Source organism: Ruditapes philippinarum, unplaced genomic scaffold, assembly GCF_026571515.1.
Source record: "Ruditapes philippinarum isolate M1 unplaced genomic scaffold, ASM2657151v2 ctg587_1_1_1_1, whole genome shotgun sequence".
NCBI classification, from domain to species: domain Eukaryota; kingdom Metazoa; phylum Mollusca; class Bivalvia; order Venerida; family Veneridae; genus Ruditapes; species Ruditapes philippinarum.
In genome coordinates, this window is record NW_026860903.1 from 762,687 (window position 1) to 776,291 (window position 13,605).

General features: G+C 30.3%; 1 protein-coding gene across 19 annotated transcripts in view; it reads right to left on the reverse strand.

Moving 5' to 3' along the window:
• Positions 1-13,605, reverse strand: part of LOC132713852 (collagen alpha-1(XIII) chain-like) — a 46,840-nt gene that overhangs the window by 19,861 nt on the left and 13,374 nt on the right. For 18 of the 19 annotated variants that reach the window (XM_060696546.1, XM_060696543.1, XM_060696538.1 and 15 more), the window contains exon 3: positions 2,609-2,634. In XM_060696546.1, coding sequence (XP_060552529.1) covers positions 2,609-2,634 — 26 coding nt within the window. Of the gene's footprint in view, positions 1-544; positions 563-2,608; positions 2,635-13,605 lie in introns of all 19 variants that reach the window. The other variant, XM_060696540.1, reaches the window with a different exon arrangement.

A 13,605-nucleotide genomic window follows, 5' to 3' on the forward strand; every position in this document is an offset into this window, starting at 1 on the left:
AAAAAATGTTTTAAACAGGATATAGATGCTATTCTGTGATATGTTTAAAAACGAAAATGCACTTTATGATTACTTATTTGTACTTTGTTGTAATGAATATCAAACAGCAATAATAATAAACTTTCTGAGTAAATAAATAACTTGTACCTGTAATTAAATAGAGAAAAACAGAATCCCTAATGAAAGCCCAACACGGCAAAATTGTAAAATGTTGCAGACTCGGTTTGATTGAGCCTGTTCATGGACGGTACTGGAAAGTGCAAGTTACCTCCATGCCCCCCTAGCACCGGCTTAAGCAGAATTCACCATTTAAACACAAAAAGGTGAAATTTTGAATTTTGAAACATCCGCAGATGAGAATCACTTTACATGTGATTGAAATTTTAGACATGATATTATAAGTTGGAAACGCAGAAGTTGTTGTATATATTACTACTGATACAAAAGCTTGATGTTAATATATTGCCCTCTTCACCAAAGGTTAAAAAGCATAAGCAGTATAATAAGAATAAATGTTCACATCAGATTCTTAAAACATTCCTACCGGGAAACCAACAGCCCCCTGTAAAATAATAAAATTAAACAATCATAATGCCAATTTTGATTCTTTTTCTGAATAGCGTGTCTTCATTTGTGTGGTTTTACTTCATTATAGTATATGAGTGCGTCTTCTTCAATTTTCTTGTATATATTTATTGTGTAATGAAATTTTAGGAATATATGTATATAAGGTATATATGTATAATCTGTCCCTAATCTCAAATAAGTTGTTTATATCTAAAGAATATTCTTGTGTATGTCTTTGTGTTTATATGTTGTTTGCGACTATTCGTGTGAATAAGCAATGTACATATAAGTGATTTAATTAAAGTGTGTTGATGTCAATTCATGACAGTCCTTAGCTTAAGATATTTAAATATTTTATTGTTTGTATATGTGCCCTTGTGTGTTCTGATGTGTTTGAATGTTTTAGTTTTGGTTATGTGGTGCGTTTTATGAGGAAATTGTTACAGAAATCTATTCTAACTGTCATAAAATGTACAGGTTGGGAATCCAGTCTTTAAAACTAATGAATTAAAGTCTTTAAAATTAAAGCCCAATGCTAAATACATGAAATACGTGTTCATGCATCTATGGTGGAATTATGGAAATTTGAATGCAAATGAAATTTCTTGCACTCGAATGCAATTTCTTGCATTTTTCATTAAAAACTGAAATATAGTACGTGGTAAGCATAAAGACTATTTATGAAAGATATAATATGTAACAAGTATTAACTGCAATCATTATAAGTTAAAAAATCATCATATGTTCCGGTCATCAAATATAAAGATATTAGACATTGGTATTCATATAAACATGAAATAATATAGTCCTATACTTGAACAATAACTAAGGGGCACTTAATTATTATCATTCTAATAACTCTTCCCCCAATTTGTGCTTTTCTTTGTGAGTTATTGCACATAAGAGAAAAAATAATTTGCTTCGGAATTATTTCCAGCCTAAACACAAGGGTCTAGTAGAAAAAATCGCACAAATGAACATAAAAACATCAATAAAAGAGAAGTAAAACATAAGTGGTACTTGTGTTCACATATTTTTCCTGGCATAACCCAAAATCAGGTGTCTATCATTATAATGAAAGACATTGAATTTTATGTAGCACTTTGTTTTTAATGGTTCTTAATGAATGTTGCAGATTTTAAGCGCGGGAAAATGATGCGTGTGGTTATACACGTTCTTTGGGAGCGAAGATGCCATAAGAAAAAACAACATCATGGCATTTTGATATACACCGCATTTCACAAATGTCAAGGATATTTATATAATAATAGTACTGATTTTCTGTGGTTTGGTTATAAAACGCTTCGGAACTGTTTAGGTCAGTTACTGACTTTCGAACTTTAATGGTTTACGAAGGCACACTTGAGATTCCCATCCGGAACTTAAATTGTTACAAAATCTTACAAAAGCTTTAAGATTAACTTTCTAAACACATAGCAAACTCATCAACATTATCATAATCACTTCTGCATTAAATAACAATTAGTTTTAAAAGGTGCGAGTTAAAATTAAAATAAATCTATTTAGCAGACATTTAATTTTGCAAGTTTGCTTTTAAGAGCAGTTTTTAGCAAATAAAAAGAAATTCATTAAATAAAAATACTAAAGCTGCCTAATATAAACTTGACATCAAAATATGTACCGAACAAGAGCTCACAAAAATTTTTGATATTGGCACAAATGTGCCTTATCATACCCCCTCCCCCATTGAAAGCATTGAAATTAAGCATTTTGGTTTGTCATGAAAGTCTATCATAATATGACAAACTTCATGATTCCGTCATTACTTGTCTGCTATATTATTTGTACCTTAAGGGTAATTATGAAAATGAAAAAAAAAAAAAAAAAAAAACAAAAACAAAAAAACAATAGAAATAGATGTTGTTTTTTAATTAAGAAAATTGTTAAAGAACACAGTGCTTTCACTGTGAACTTTTATTCGGTACATATATATACAATTTGTAATGCTTGCACGATTAAGGTAAAACTGAAAATTTTGACATCTTAAGAAATTATTGATATGAACGACAAATACACCTACCTGATCACCCTTGGGTCCCTGAGGTCCTGAAATATACAAATACAGATATGGTCAGCAATATATAAGGAACATAATAAATCATTTTGTTGTTGTTGTTTTTGCTTTGTTTTTCGAAAGAAAGAATAATACTCATGTATGCTCTACTGTAGTCAAGTTTAATAGCCTATGAACAATAAAACTGGCTCGAGCTGATTTTATTTTATAAATGAGCCGCGTAACGACAAAACCAACATAGTGCGTTTGCGCACAGCATGGATCCAGACCATGGATCCGCGCAGTCTGATCAGGATCCATGCTGTTCGCTATCAGTTTCTCTACTTGTAATAGGGTTGGTAAGCGAACAGCATGGATCCTGATCAGACTGCGCGGATGCGCAGGCTGGTCTGGATCCATGCTGGTCGCAAACGCACTATGTTGGTTTTTACGTGACGCGGCTCATTTAACAATCTAAAAATTTTGCCATTTTGATACATAGATATTTAAATGCAGAGCTTTCATGCGGTATAGTTTTGTGCAAATTGTTTCTAGAAGTTTATTTTAACTGCTTACCACAGTCCAGAAAGCAAATAACATATATAGACAGTTTATAAAACACAAGGTTACAACACATGAATTTATACAATAAATTTAAAAACAATATTCGTATAAAAAACATCAATCAGTAAGTCAATGGTGGCTACACAAAAAATGTTACCATTTAATAATGTTATAATTTAACATATCCCGAGTATAACTCAACAGTTTCAAAGTAATTTAAAAGTAAAAGATTGCAAAAAAGACACTTTAACTTTACCTGAATAAATTTCTAATTTAATTAGATGAAGAAAGAGATGATTTTTGTTTCTTGTGTTTCTTCTCTTTATTTGACTGATACCTAACACTTTGTTACACAGTAGTATTATTGAAAACTGATAAACACTATATGTTTTTATTGTAAACGTCAAATATACTCGTATGATTGATTTTGACGAAATACGTAAATGCAAACCTGATCCAAAGAAATATTTTGCAAACTCTTTCAGACATTTCCAATTTTTCTTGTATACAAATTAATTTGCTTTCGTAAAAAGATGGAAATTTAAGTCAAATATACGTAGTTTGTATCTAAAATAAAATTTCTACATCGCATTTATTTGGAACTGAATAAAAGATAAATTTTTCTTCTTTTTTTCTTTAAATAAACGGAGAATGATGAATTCTTTCTGTCAGACAATGATACTTTAGATAGATCGCTTGCCGCAATTGAAATGATAAACCAATTAATCTAGATCATTTGCAAGTTGATACAACGCGTGAAGCACATTGCAGACACGTGACTGCTTCTTCGGTTCATTCATTTTCATCTCATTTTAATGCAGTTTGCAACCATAAAGATTATGTAATCGTGCAATTTGAAACGACCCATGTACAACAAAGTCTAACATTTAATAAAATTGCACCTTATGGCACCATGATACGAAGCTGTCAAAATTGATTGTTAAGTTGCGGAATTCCTGCGGGCGGATGCAAATGGTTCATTTAATAATGGTCATGAACATTGCCAAAATTTAGAAATTTAATGCAAACAGTTGCAGTTGTAATTGAAATCATCTTGAACGAGTAATCCCAGCTGTAGGTGTGGATCAATTCAAAATGGTATTTTTTATATGTTTAAGTTACAAGATTAAAAAAGATCTAAACCTTAGAAGTTACCCTTGTGCAAAATGTAAAAATCTCTAAATGACAAGTACTAACATTATTAAATACACCTGTTTGTACAATGAAATTTCAATGAAAAAAGGGAAAAGGCCAACATCAACAACACGTTTACTAGCAAATAATGTAGTTATGAAATTAGTTTGATTAAAACAATAAATATCACCTCAATCAGTTATTAAGGACATTATTTCGATATAAATGTCGACCGACAGTAAACCATATTGTAAACATTTTACATAAGACGTTTTTCATTTAGATAGGGTACAATGGTTTTCGGTAAAGTTTGCATTTTTGGTAGTTTGCAATAAAGGAAAATATATTTGAATTCTTTTTTTACACATCTTCACTCAAAAGAGCATGCAATGCTTGTTTCTATTAGCACTTATTATGTTATTACACTAAGCTGACGATAATTATATACATATTACGCATGACATTATAAAAAGTGTAAACTTTTTAAACCTTCGAAAATGTCCAATATATAAAATATTAAACGCTGTTCGACAAGATAAAAGATTTTTTTTCTGTATTTGACATTGTAAAGAAAACTGCTGTGAATTGAGACTCATTAAGAGTAGTTTTGATATTGTATTCTATATATGGTCAGAGAGTATATTTTGTTATTTCTATACCTCAGCATTTTAACGAGAATGGGTCAAGAGACCCATCTGAATGAGGTTATAGCACAGATAGCCCCCTTAGACAGGCTGGTATGATCAAATATAATTTCCTTTAAATTTGGTGTAATAATTTTAACTGTGATAGAAACTTACAAACACTAGTCGTAAAAACATTGCAAAACAATTAATCGGCAGACCGAGACCTAGCTACCTTAATTATCTTATTCAATTTCATATCTGACAGATAAAAGAAAGAAAAAAAAACAAATATCAGATCAAATGTGCATATTCTTTATCTTGTTGTTCCAGATACCATTTAAGTGTTTAACAAAACAATTTTCTGACATGAGAAATAAAACTGTCATTAAAAAATACAACAAACAGTTACAGATATTAAGTTTTTTACCTATGTTAACTGCATACAATATGCAGAAGCACCACTTGCTTGAAAACAGTTTTTTTTTAAACAAAAAAGAACAAGGAAAAAAAACGTTCAGATTACAAAAGTAAATTTGAAATATTTTTAAGTAGTTTAGAGTTGAGGTTCTGGAATATATTTACCAGTCTATCATTGAGATATCTTGTCAAGATAGGCTAGCTCATCGATAGATAGAATATCACATTAACACACGACTACAAGAAAAAAACATCACTCTTTGGACAGCTGTTATAGAAATATTGAGCGTTTTTATCACGATCATGTATAGATAAGAACAACATTTTCATGTTCAATTTGTATTGTTTGTAAAACCTGTTTCAAGCAAGATTTATTCAGGATAGAATGCTGGTGAATGGCGATGAATTATAACATGTAGCGCAACAAGCATCTAACGTGGAACATAATAATATTTCTTTTATCTTAAAGAAACTGAAATAAAAACAACTTAAGAATATAAATAGAAGTTAAAACAAAGTTAGATTTGCAAATAATTCGAAATTATCATCAATATGAGTTTATATATAAATATTTAAAATAAAATACGAAACACCCCCAAAAGTTACTTTACTGAAAAATAAAACAATTATATTTCGTTTGATCCATGATAAATCAAAGACTGCAATACACAGTAAAGGGCAAGGGATTTTAAACGTTACAATAAAAGTAAACAATTTTCTTAAGAAAACCCCCAAAAGTAATAGCAGTGTAAAACATTTGTTTGACGCCGTTTTATTATGAAGTAATTCAGTTTCACAAACAGAGATACGACCATAATTGAATCTCATTTGTTGAGTGATTTTATACAGTCTCACACAATATCGTTATTTTATTACAAAGTACAAAAGGTTCCACCCGACAAAGATTTGCACAAAGCAAATTTTAATTGTCAAACTGTGTGAATCCGAGAGCGTCGGCAGACGAGAAATTATGAAACAATCGTTAAGAATGTGATGATGCAGAAAAAACAACAAACCATTATAATAACAGAGATGGGAAATTAAATACATCATGATTAAATCTTCAAACAAATACAAACTTCAAATGTTGGTTTAGATTCTCCAATGTTATATGAAACGGTTTCGTTTTCTGATAAAACAAATGAAAGTATAAGTATATCTAACGACATTGACAACATCTCCAAAATACTACCTTCTCTCTCTTGAAATGAATGAATTTTTAAATATAGCCCACAGAGAAATTGCTGACTCAATAACAATTATTACGTTTTGGTCAGTATATATAAACTTGTATTTTTTTTCTCCGTTTCTAGAATTAAATTTCTCTCCGAGGTTGTTGATGGTAATTCCACGTTGAACTCTAAATTTTACGCTTTGCATGCATTGCTTCTTCTTGAAATTCCAGAAAACAACAAAACTGTCAGATTAATGTTATTTTCACGCGTGTTTACTTCTCCTTAGTATACACCTTATTTTGTTTATATTGTGTTACAGCAAACTTAAGTCTAATCGTTCGAACATACGTGTGCAAAGAACCTTCAATTGTTTTTCCTATCAAACTGTGCGGAAGAAAAATACCAGCATATCGCAATAAAAAGTGTTGAATAAATAAAACTCTTAGCATTTTGTGGTCTTGTGAAGCATCTACATGCATAGCGTTTGTTTTGGAAATTAGAAGATTGCACTTAATAAAAATATCTCTTTGGTGTTATTACCTTCGTATTATTACAATGAGTAGTGTTCTATATAATTAGAAGAGACATTGCTCTTATGATACACAATAATTTGACTTGAAAATATCGCTGTATACATTTGTGTATCAATTCTTTTTTCAATACATTTTCTGTCTTTTAACAACATAACGCCGACCGTGTCTTTAGCTTCCATATACGTAGCTAGATAAGTTCCAGGTTTGGCGCTACATGTCTGAAAAAACCAACACGGTAAATATAGATTATAGCCTTATATGTGATTTTTCAAGAGATGGTAACGTTTCTTTATGTAAAAATGTGTTTCTAAGCCCAAATAATTAACTTAAATGTGCTGAAATTTAATCCTCTAGTTTTTACATTATCATAAAATAGAGTTGTACTATCAAGATGATTCAATTTATTTGAAAACGAAATCTTTTGGATCATGCAAATAATACAATGTCCTTATATGTTACTGTAAGCGCGGTAATGAAATAAACAACGAATTTACCGTACTGTCTACTAGAAAAGTAGTTAAAATAAAGTAATACGTCAACGGTCACATTTTGCTTAAAAACTTCCTATAGATAATTATATCATTTTGCATCATCATCTCTGACCTAACGTTATAGAAACTGCTAGAACATTAAAGCAATGAACTTATTTTACATTATTTTGATAACAACAATCAGTCTTCGTGTACCAGCTGTCTTCCTGAGTATTATTTGATTTTCTGTGTTATTCTATCCATCGATGAGCTGGTCTTATCTTTACAAGATATCAGTAAAAAAGAGCTGGTAAAACATTCGGTTACCACCCGTTTATCTGGATATAAAAATAAGATAGAGATAAACGTAGTCCGGTCATTGCTATGTTTTGAATGACCGTAATCATTAGATAAAAAGCTTATGTAAAGGAAATTTGTTTAATATATATTTCTTTTTCGAATTGTTTTCACTTGACAGCTTAAATTTCAATTCTGCTTCTATGCATAGATTCCTGACCTGCTTAGTTCTTATTATCAGATTAGTGAATACAATAAGAATTTACCACAACATATTTGGTAACAAAAGAGCACATATTAATGTTTGTGATCATTAATTGTTAATCAAAAAAAAAACTCACAGTAGAAATCTATCAATGAGATAAGAGAAGGTTTTTGCAATGATGTCAATCAATCTCAATTCACTGTTTAATGAAAATGATCAGGAGGGTATTGATAAGAAATTCAAAGTCATATATTGCTATTAAATTAATTCGTATGAAATAATTAATAAAATTGATGTGAGTAAAGGAGCAGACACACAAATGATTTTTTTTCATGTTAACCATTCTGTATTCCCAGGTTTTTGGGGTCTTTTTTGCTGTCTACAACCTTTAATTATTTCATATTTTTCTTAACTAATCTATTTGTACCGATGCTGTTTTGCTGTTAAATTCAATAAAATTAATGCAATTTACATCAGCTGTGAATGAAATTGCCTCCCACAAAGTATCCTTTATTGTGGATATTAACTCTATGGTTTTATAGAGAGCATAACATTTCGAAACAGCCAGAAAAGATCAAGTAGATACGTTAGACAAAAATGGAGATAACAAAAACATTCAAAATGTAAATTATGTTGCAACGATTAAATTCCTCTTTAACTTTATAGTATGATTAAAACCTGTTTTTGCATATCATGTTAAGGTTAGGCAAGCAAACTTCATTGTCTAAAAAGGAAAGGGTATTTATTTTCCTGAACATGAACATTACATTGTAATAAAATGCAAACAAAAATGTCATATATATCCACGGTCTATAGCATAGTGGTTGTGACTAGAGATATTTTGATTGAAGTTAGAGTATACTGATTTTCTTACATAAGTTTTAACGTAAGCCAAATCATTTTGGTAATTCATGTAAGTTATGAGTCCCTTTTGTTACCTTTAGGCGATACATTTATTAAAGGAGACATGAGAACCGGTAGGACTGACGTACAATCAGCACCATATGAACATGAACATGATGTCTTTATCTTTACTCAATCGCAATATACAGTACTCAAAATCTCCACACCAGCTGTCAAAATTTTATGTTTTTCTTCTAGAATGTTAATGTTTCTGTGATATTCTATCTATCGTATTGAAGGCGTATCATGACAAGATCTTATTATGATATACTTCGTCATTTTATCGCTTGTGCCAACACACAACATACATTTCTACACACATTCTTTATATTCACTATAAAATTATTAGTGTTCCGCAGTGGTAGTATTCGGTTGTTATCAAATACCACATTCAGTAAAAAATTATGTTTAAACATTATTTTGCACAGCACGACTTTTCCAGCAGACAATCTACATAAAATTAAAAACTGAAGTCAAGTCAAGTCAAGTCAATTTGTTTATTTAAGTCTCACTTTTGTACATACATTAACAAATATAACAAAGTTATAAAAGAAATACGTGCACAAAACCACTCTAAAAGAGTTATGAGAGACCAAGAACATGATCATCAATAAAAACACATTAAAAACAATATTAAGATCCTAAAATATTGTTAAAAGCTGAAACATATGGTGGCAATAAAAATTATATTACACATATAAAAACAAACGCATACTAACTATTATTCTGACTTTGACTATGATACATATGTACAGAGTAAACATTAGCCATTATATAATAAATTGCGCCTCATACATAATATATCAAAGCAGGCTTTGGCAGAATATTTTACAATATTTTCATTTGATAGCAAATATATGAATTTCTCATTATCACTATACATTAAAAACTGAATTCAATCTTTTTGTAAGTTTAAATTTTGTAAGAAGTGCACACTGAATACAATACATGAAAATTGTTTGTTAGAAATGCAAACTGAATACAATACACGAAAATTGTTTCTTTTATAGTTTGTAAGGAGTGCAAACTAAATACAATACACAAAAATTGTTCCTTTCATAGTTTGTAAGGAGTGCAAACTAAATACAATACACGAAAACTGTTCCTTTAATAGTTTGTTAGAAATGCAATCTGAATGCAATACACGGAAATTGTTCCTTTTATAGTTTGTAAGGAGTGCATACTTATTTTAATATATCTGTGAAAACTAGCTAATGTGTGTACACACTTTAGTGTACCCTAAATTTTAGCTCTATCTCTATATAGTTTACAATAATACATTTAAGCTACAAAAAATAAAATGAAACGTTTCAGTTTTTCAACATACTGACAATAACATAATATATTCATATTTATTTTGTTTGCTTTAAAGATATGCCTTCCAGATGAGCTAAATTATTTCAAGAAAATCAAACTTGAGAAAAATGTAATAAGATTTTAAGAAAAGTAAAAAGATTAAAGATTCAATAATAATTACATGTATGGGCGATTAATGAGTGGCTTTGCAGTCTTTATGACAATATTTGTGCTGCGAAACTAGCACATTAACGCTATTTTTGCATATTTTGACCTTTGTTTGTTAATTTAAGTGGATTGTAAGTTTCGTTTGCAATGTATCAATTACTTTATAGTTCACTTCATAATATTTTACTTTTAAATACATTTTCATTCTTTCTTCATAAAAATGAGCATGAACCTGGTGTCATACTGCTTTAAATAAGAAAATATTACGCCTTCTCCATGTAATCTATATTCAATGAAGAAAAATCATGTAATACACAAACAATGTTGTGGCATCGTTCATTATATACACTATATCATGTAGTTCACCTTGTATATCTTACAAGGTTCCAAACTAATACGGCGTTAACTGACATGAAAAGTATTGCAGCAGTTTTCGTAATTTCCGTCTGGTTATCCATGACATCCTTATATCTTACTGGCTTTATTTCAGTATCTTAAAAAAGTGTACTTTGTGACCAGGTCTGTTGCTGTTTGCTTGGATCTTGTGTTACCTCAGAAAAGCTTACTTCTTATTTGTCAAGGATGCACATCATACCCCCAAAAAGTACTTAAATGAAAGACAGACATCTTGCCTTAATATTTGCGAAAGTTTCATCGTAATATAAACTATTGTTTATTTTGCTGTCATTAATCCATTTATACGAAATGCTTAACTGCATTGTGCATGGATTATCTCAAACGTCTGTTATTCAACTGAAATGTACCGAAGAAACAGTTCGTGTGGTTCTATACGAAATATATTAGGAAGCAAATAGGTTGTATGTCAATTTCATTAATCCTATGTAATACAAGCCCAGATTTTCATTTCTTATTGTCATTTCTTATTCGAATTTGCGTTTGATATAAACGGATAATAAACGAGTGAAAACCGGAATGCCTAAAGAACGCCCAAAATGACAAAATTGAAAATGTTGCAGGCTCAGTCCAATTGATCCTGTTCATGGACGGTACTGGGAAATGCAAGGTACTTTCCACGCCCCTAACATCGGCTTAAGCAGAATTCAATATTTAAACTTGAAAATTGAGAAATTTTGAATTTGGAAACATCCGGAGATGTGTTCATACGGCGGTTACCGGTATCATGAAATCTTTAATGTGACACGCACTGCTATTCCATGAAAAACGGCGTATGATCCCAAAGTAAAAGAAAACTTGCAAGGCTTATACCACTAGAATTTCCTGCACGACATCTCGTGGGTGATCTCATACAAAGAGGAATGTTTCATCAAATAGGCATTAAATACTAATGGCCATTAAGTTACCCGTTTATAGGAAATTATAAAAGTTACAACATATTTGTCTAGATGACTGATATGTTGCTTCAGTCAGCATGCTTTTCATAGGCAACAAAGCTGATATAGAAGATTTCATTCATGTTCTAGCATACACGAGATAATTCGCCTGCACGAGACAATGATTTGTGAGTATAGACAGAACAACTATCTGTCTTGATATTTGAAAAGTAAAGTTTCTAGTAATGTAAGCTTTTGTAAGGTATGAAATCTATCATCAGTCAAAATATATCTTCTCGTTGTTTTTTTTATAAAAGGGATACTTTAAAGCCCTTAAATGACATTTGATCTGACTAAATCATTCAATTTCGTATATAGCATTGAATAATGTAACTTATGATCAAAACAAGTTAAAAGTGCTTCAGGTGAGTGAAAACAATTTATCGATGATGTTTTATTTTAATGAAACCACTTAATAAATTAATCATTAACTGTGGTTCCTAGTCGTAAGTTACCTTTAGCATAATAAATATGCCAACAAGCTATTTCTTATCTATTTCAAAATTGTAAAATAAATACAAGGTTTGAATGCAGTCTAAGAACATCATTTAGCTGCATTATAAAGGTACATGCAAGCTGACAAAAATGGTAAATAAGTAAAAATCAACTCTCCAATCAATCAGGAGGTAGTTGTATCGGAGTAAGTGGATCGGTCAAAACAATTTTGATTTGAACATAGATATCTTGCATAATTCTAATAAAACGAAAGACTGACCCTTTACTATTTTATTGCAGTAAATTTATAGCAGGGGTCTCAAATATTTGTATATTCAATATTTATTGACAATATGAACATCAAGGTACATTTTTTAAATGCCCTTTACACGAATATCAAAATGATTTCAATTATATGGCCGTGAATTTAAACTTAGAGGGTTTTAATTCAAAGTCCGATTTTATGTCTCTCCGCCCCAACACCCACACCACGTTTATGGTAAGTTCAAGTTTGCGTTTACGGAATTCTTTTATTTATCAGCAAATCAGGTAAAATTCCACCCAAATATACACACATGTTTATCAAATTAACAAGAGTAATCGACGCACAAACGATTCACATGATCGCATCAGAATACCAATATTATTTCTTCAACTGTTTTACAGGCAACAAACTGACAGTTTTTTTACAACACACGTTGAAGAAATTAACAAAACTATTTGTAAAACGTATGTTCGATAGATTAGAATCGAGTTTGCTGTAACACAATATAAACAAAGTGCTTGAAGGAAATGGTGTATACTAAAGAGAAGAAAACATGCATGAAAATAACATTAATCTGTCAAGTTTGTATAAAGCTCTTCTCGTGTTGTTAAGCACTGTACTATAAGAAAATAGAAACGACTGTTTGTACATGTTACGTTGTAACAATTGCACAATACATGTGAAAGGTGGAAAAGATATTGCGGCCATTTAATAGCCATCGAATATTTTTCCGAGTAAATTCTGAGTACCGTTATGTTAATTCTGAGAATCGTTATGTTTTGAGACGTATGATTTTAAGTATTCTATATATTCTATAATAAATGTTGAATTTAATCTCAGTGTTGTTATATTTTCAATTTTGATGATAACTTATTATATCATTGTCATTTCTCTAAATGTTATATCATTGTCATTGATCTAAAGGGGTCGATCTTTTCCACATTTTCCACATGTTTTTTATGTTGTTCTGGTTCTTCGGAAGCAATTAATTCACATTTGAATATTTCTGACATATTGGGATGAGAATATTCATCAGGAGAAATGACACAGTGAAATGGTGAAAATTGCTGATACATAGTTTGATTGATAGATTCCTACTCTGCTCTCTTTTTAAAAAAAACAGTATATTTAACCACAAACATTGACATTTGATCTTTTGTTAACAAAGATATTATGGTGAATTT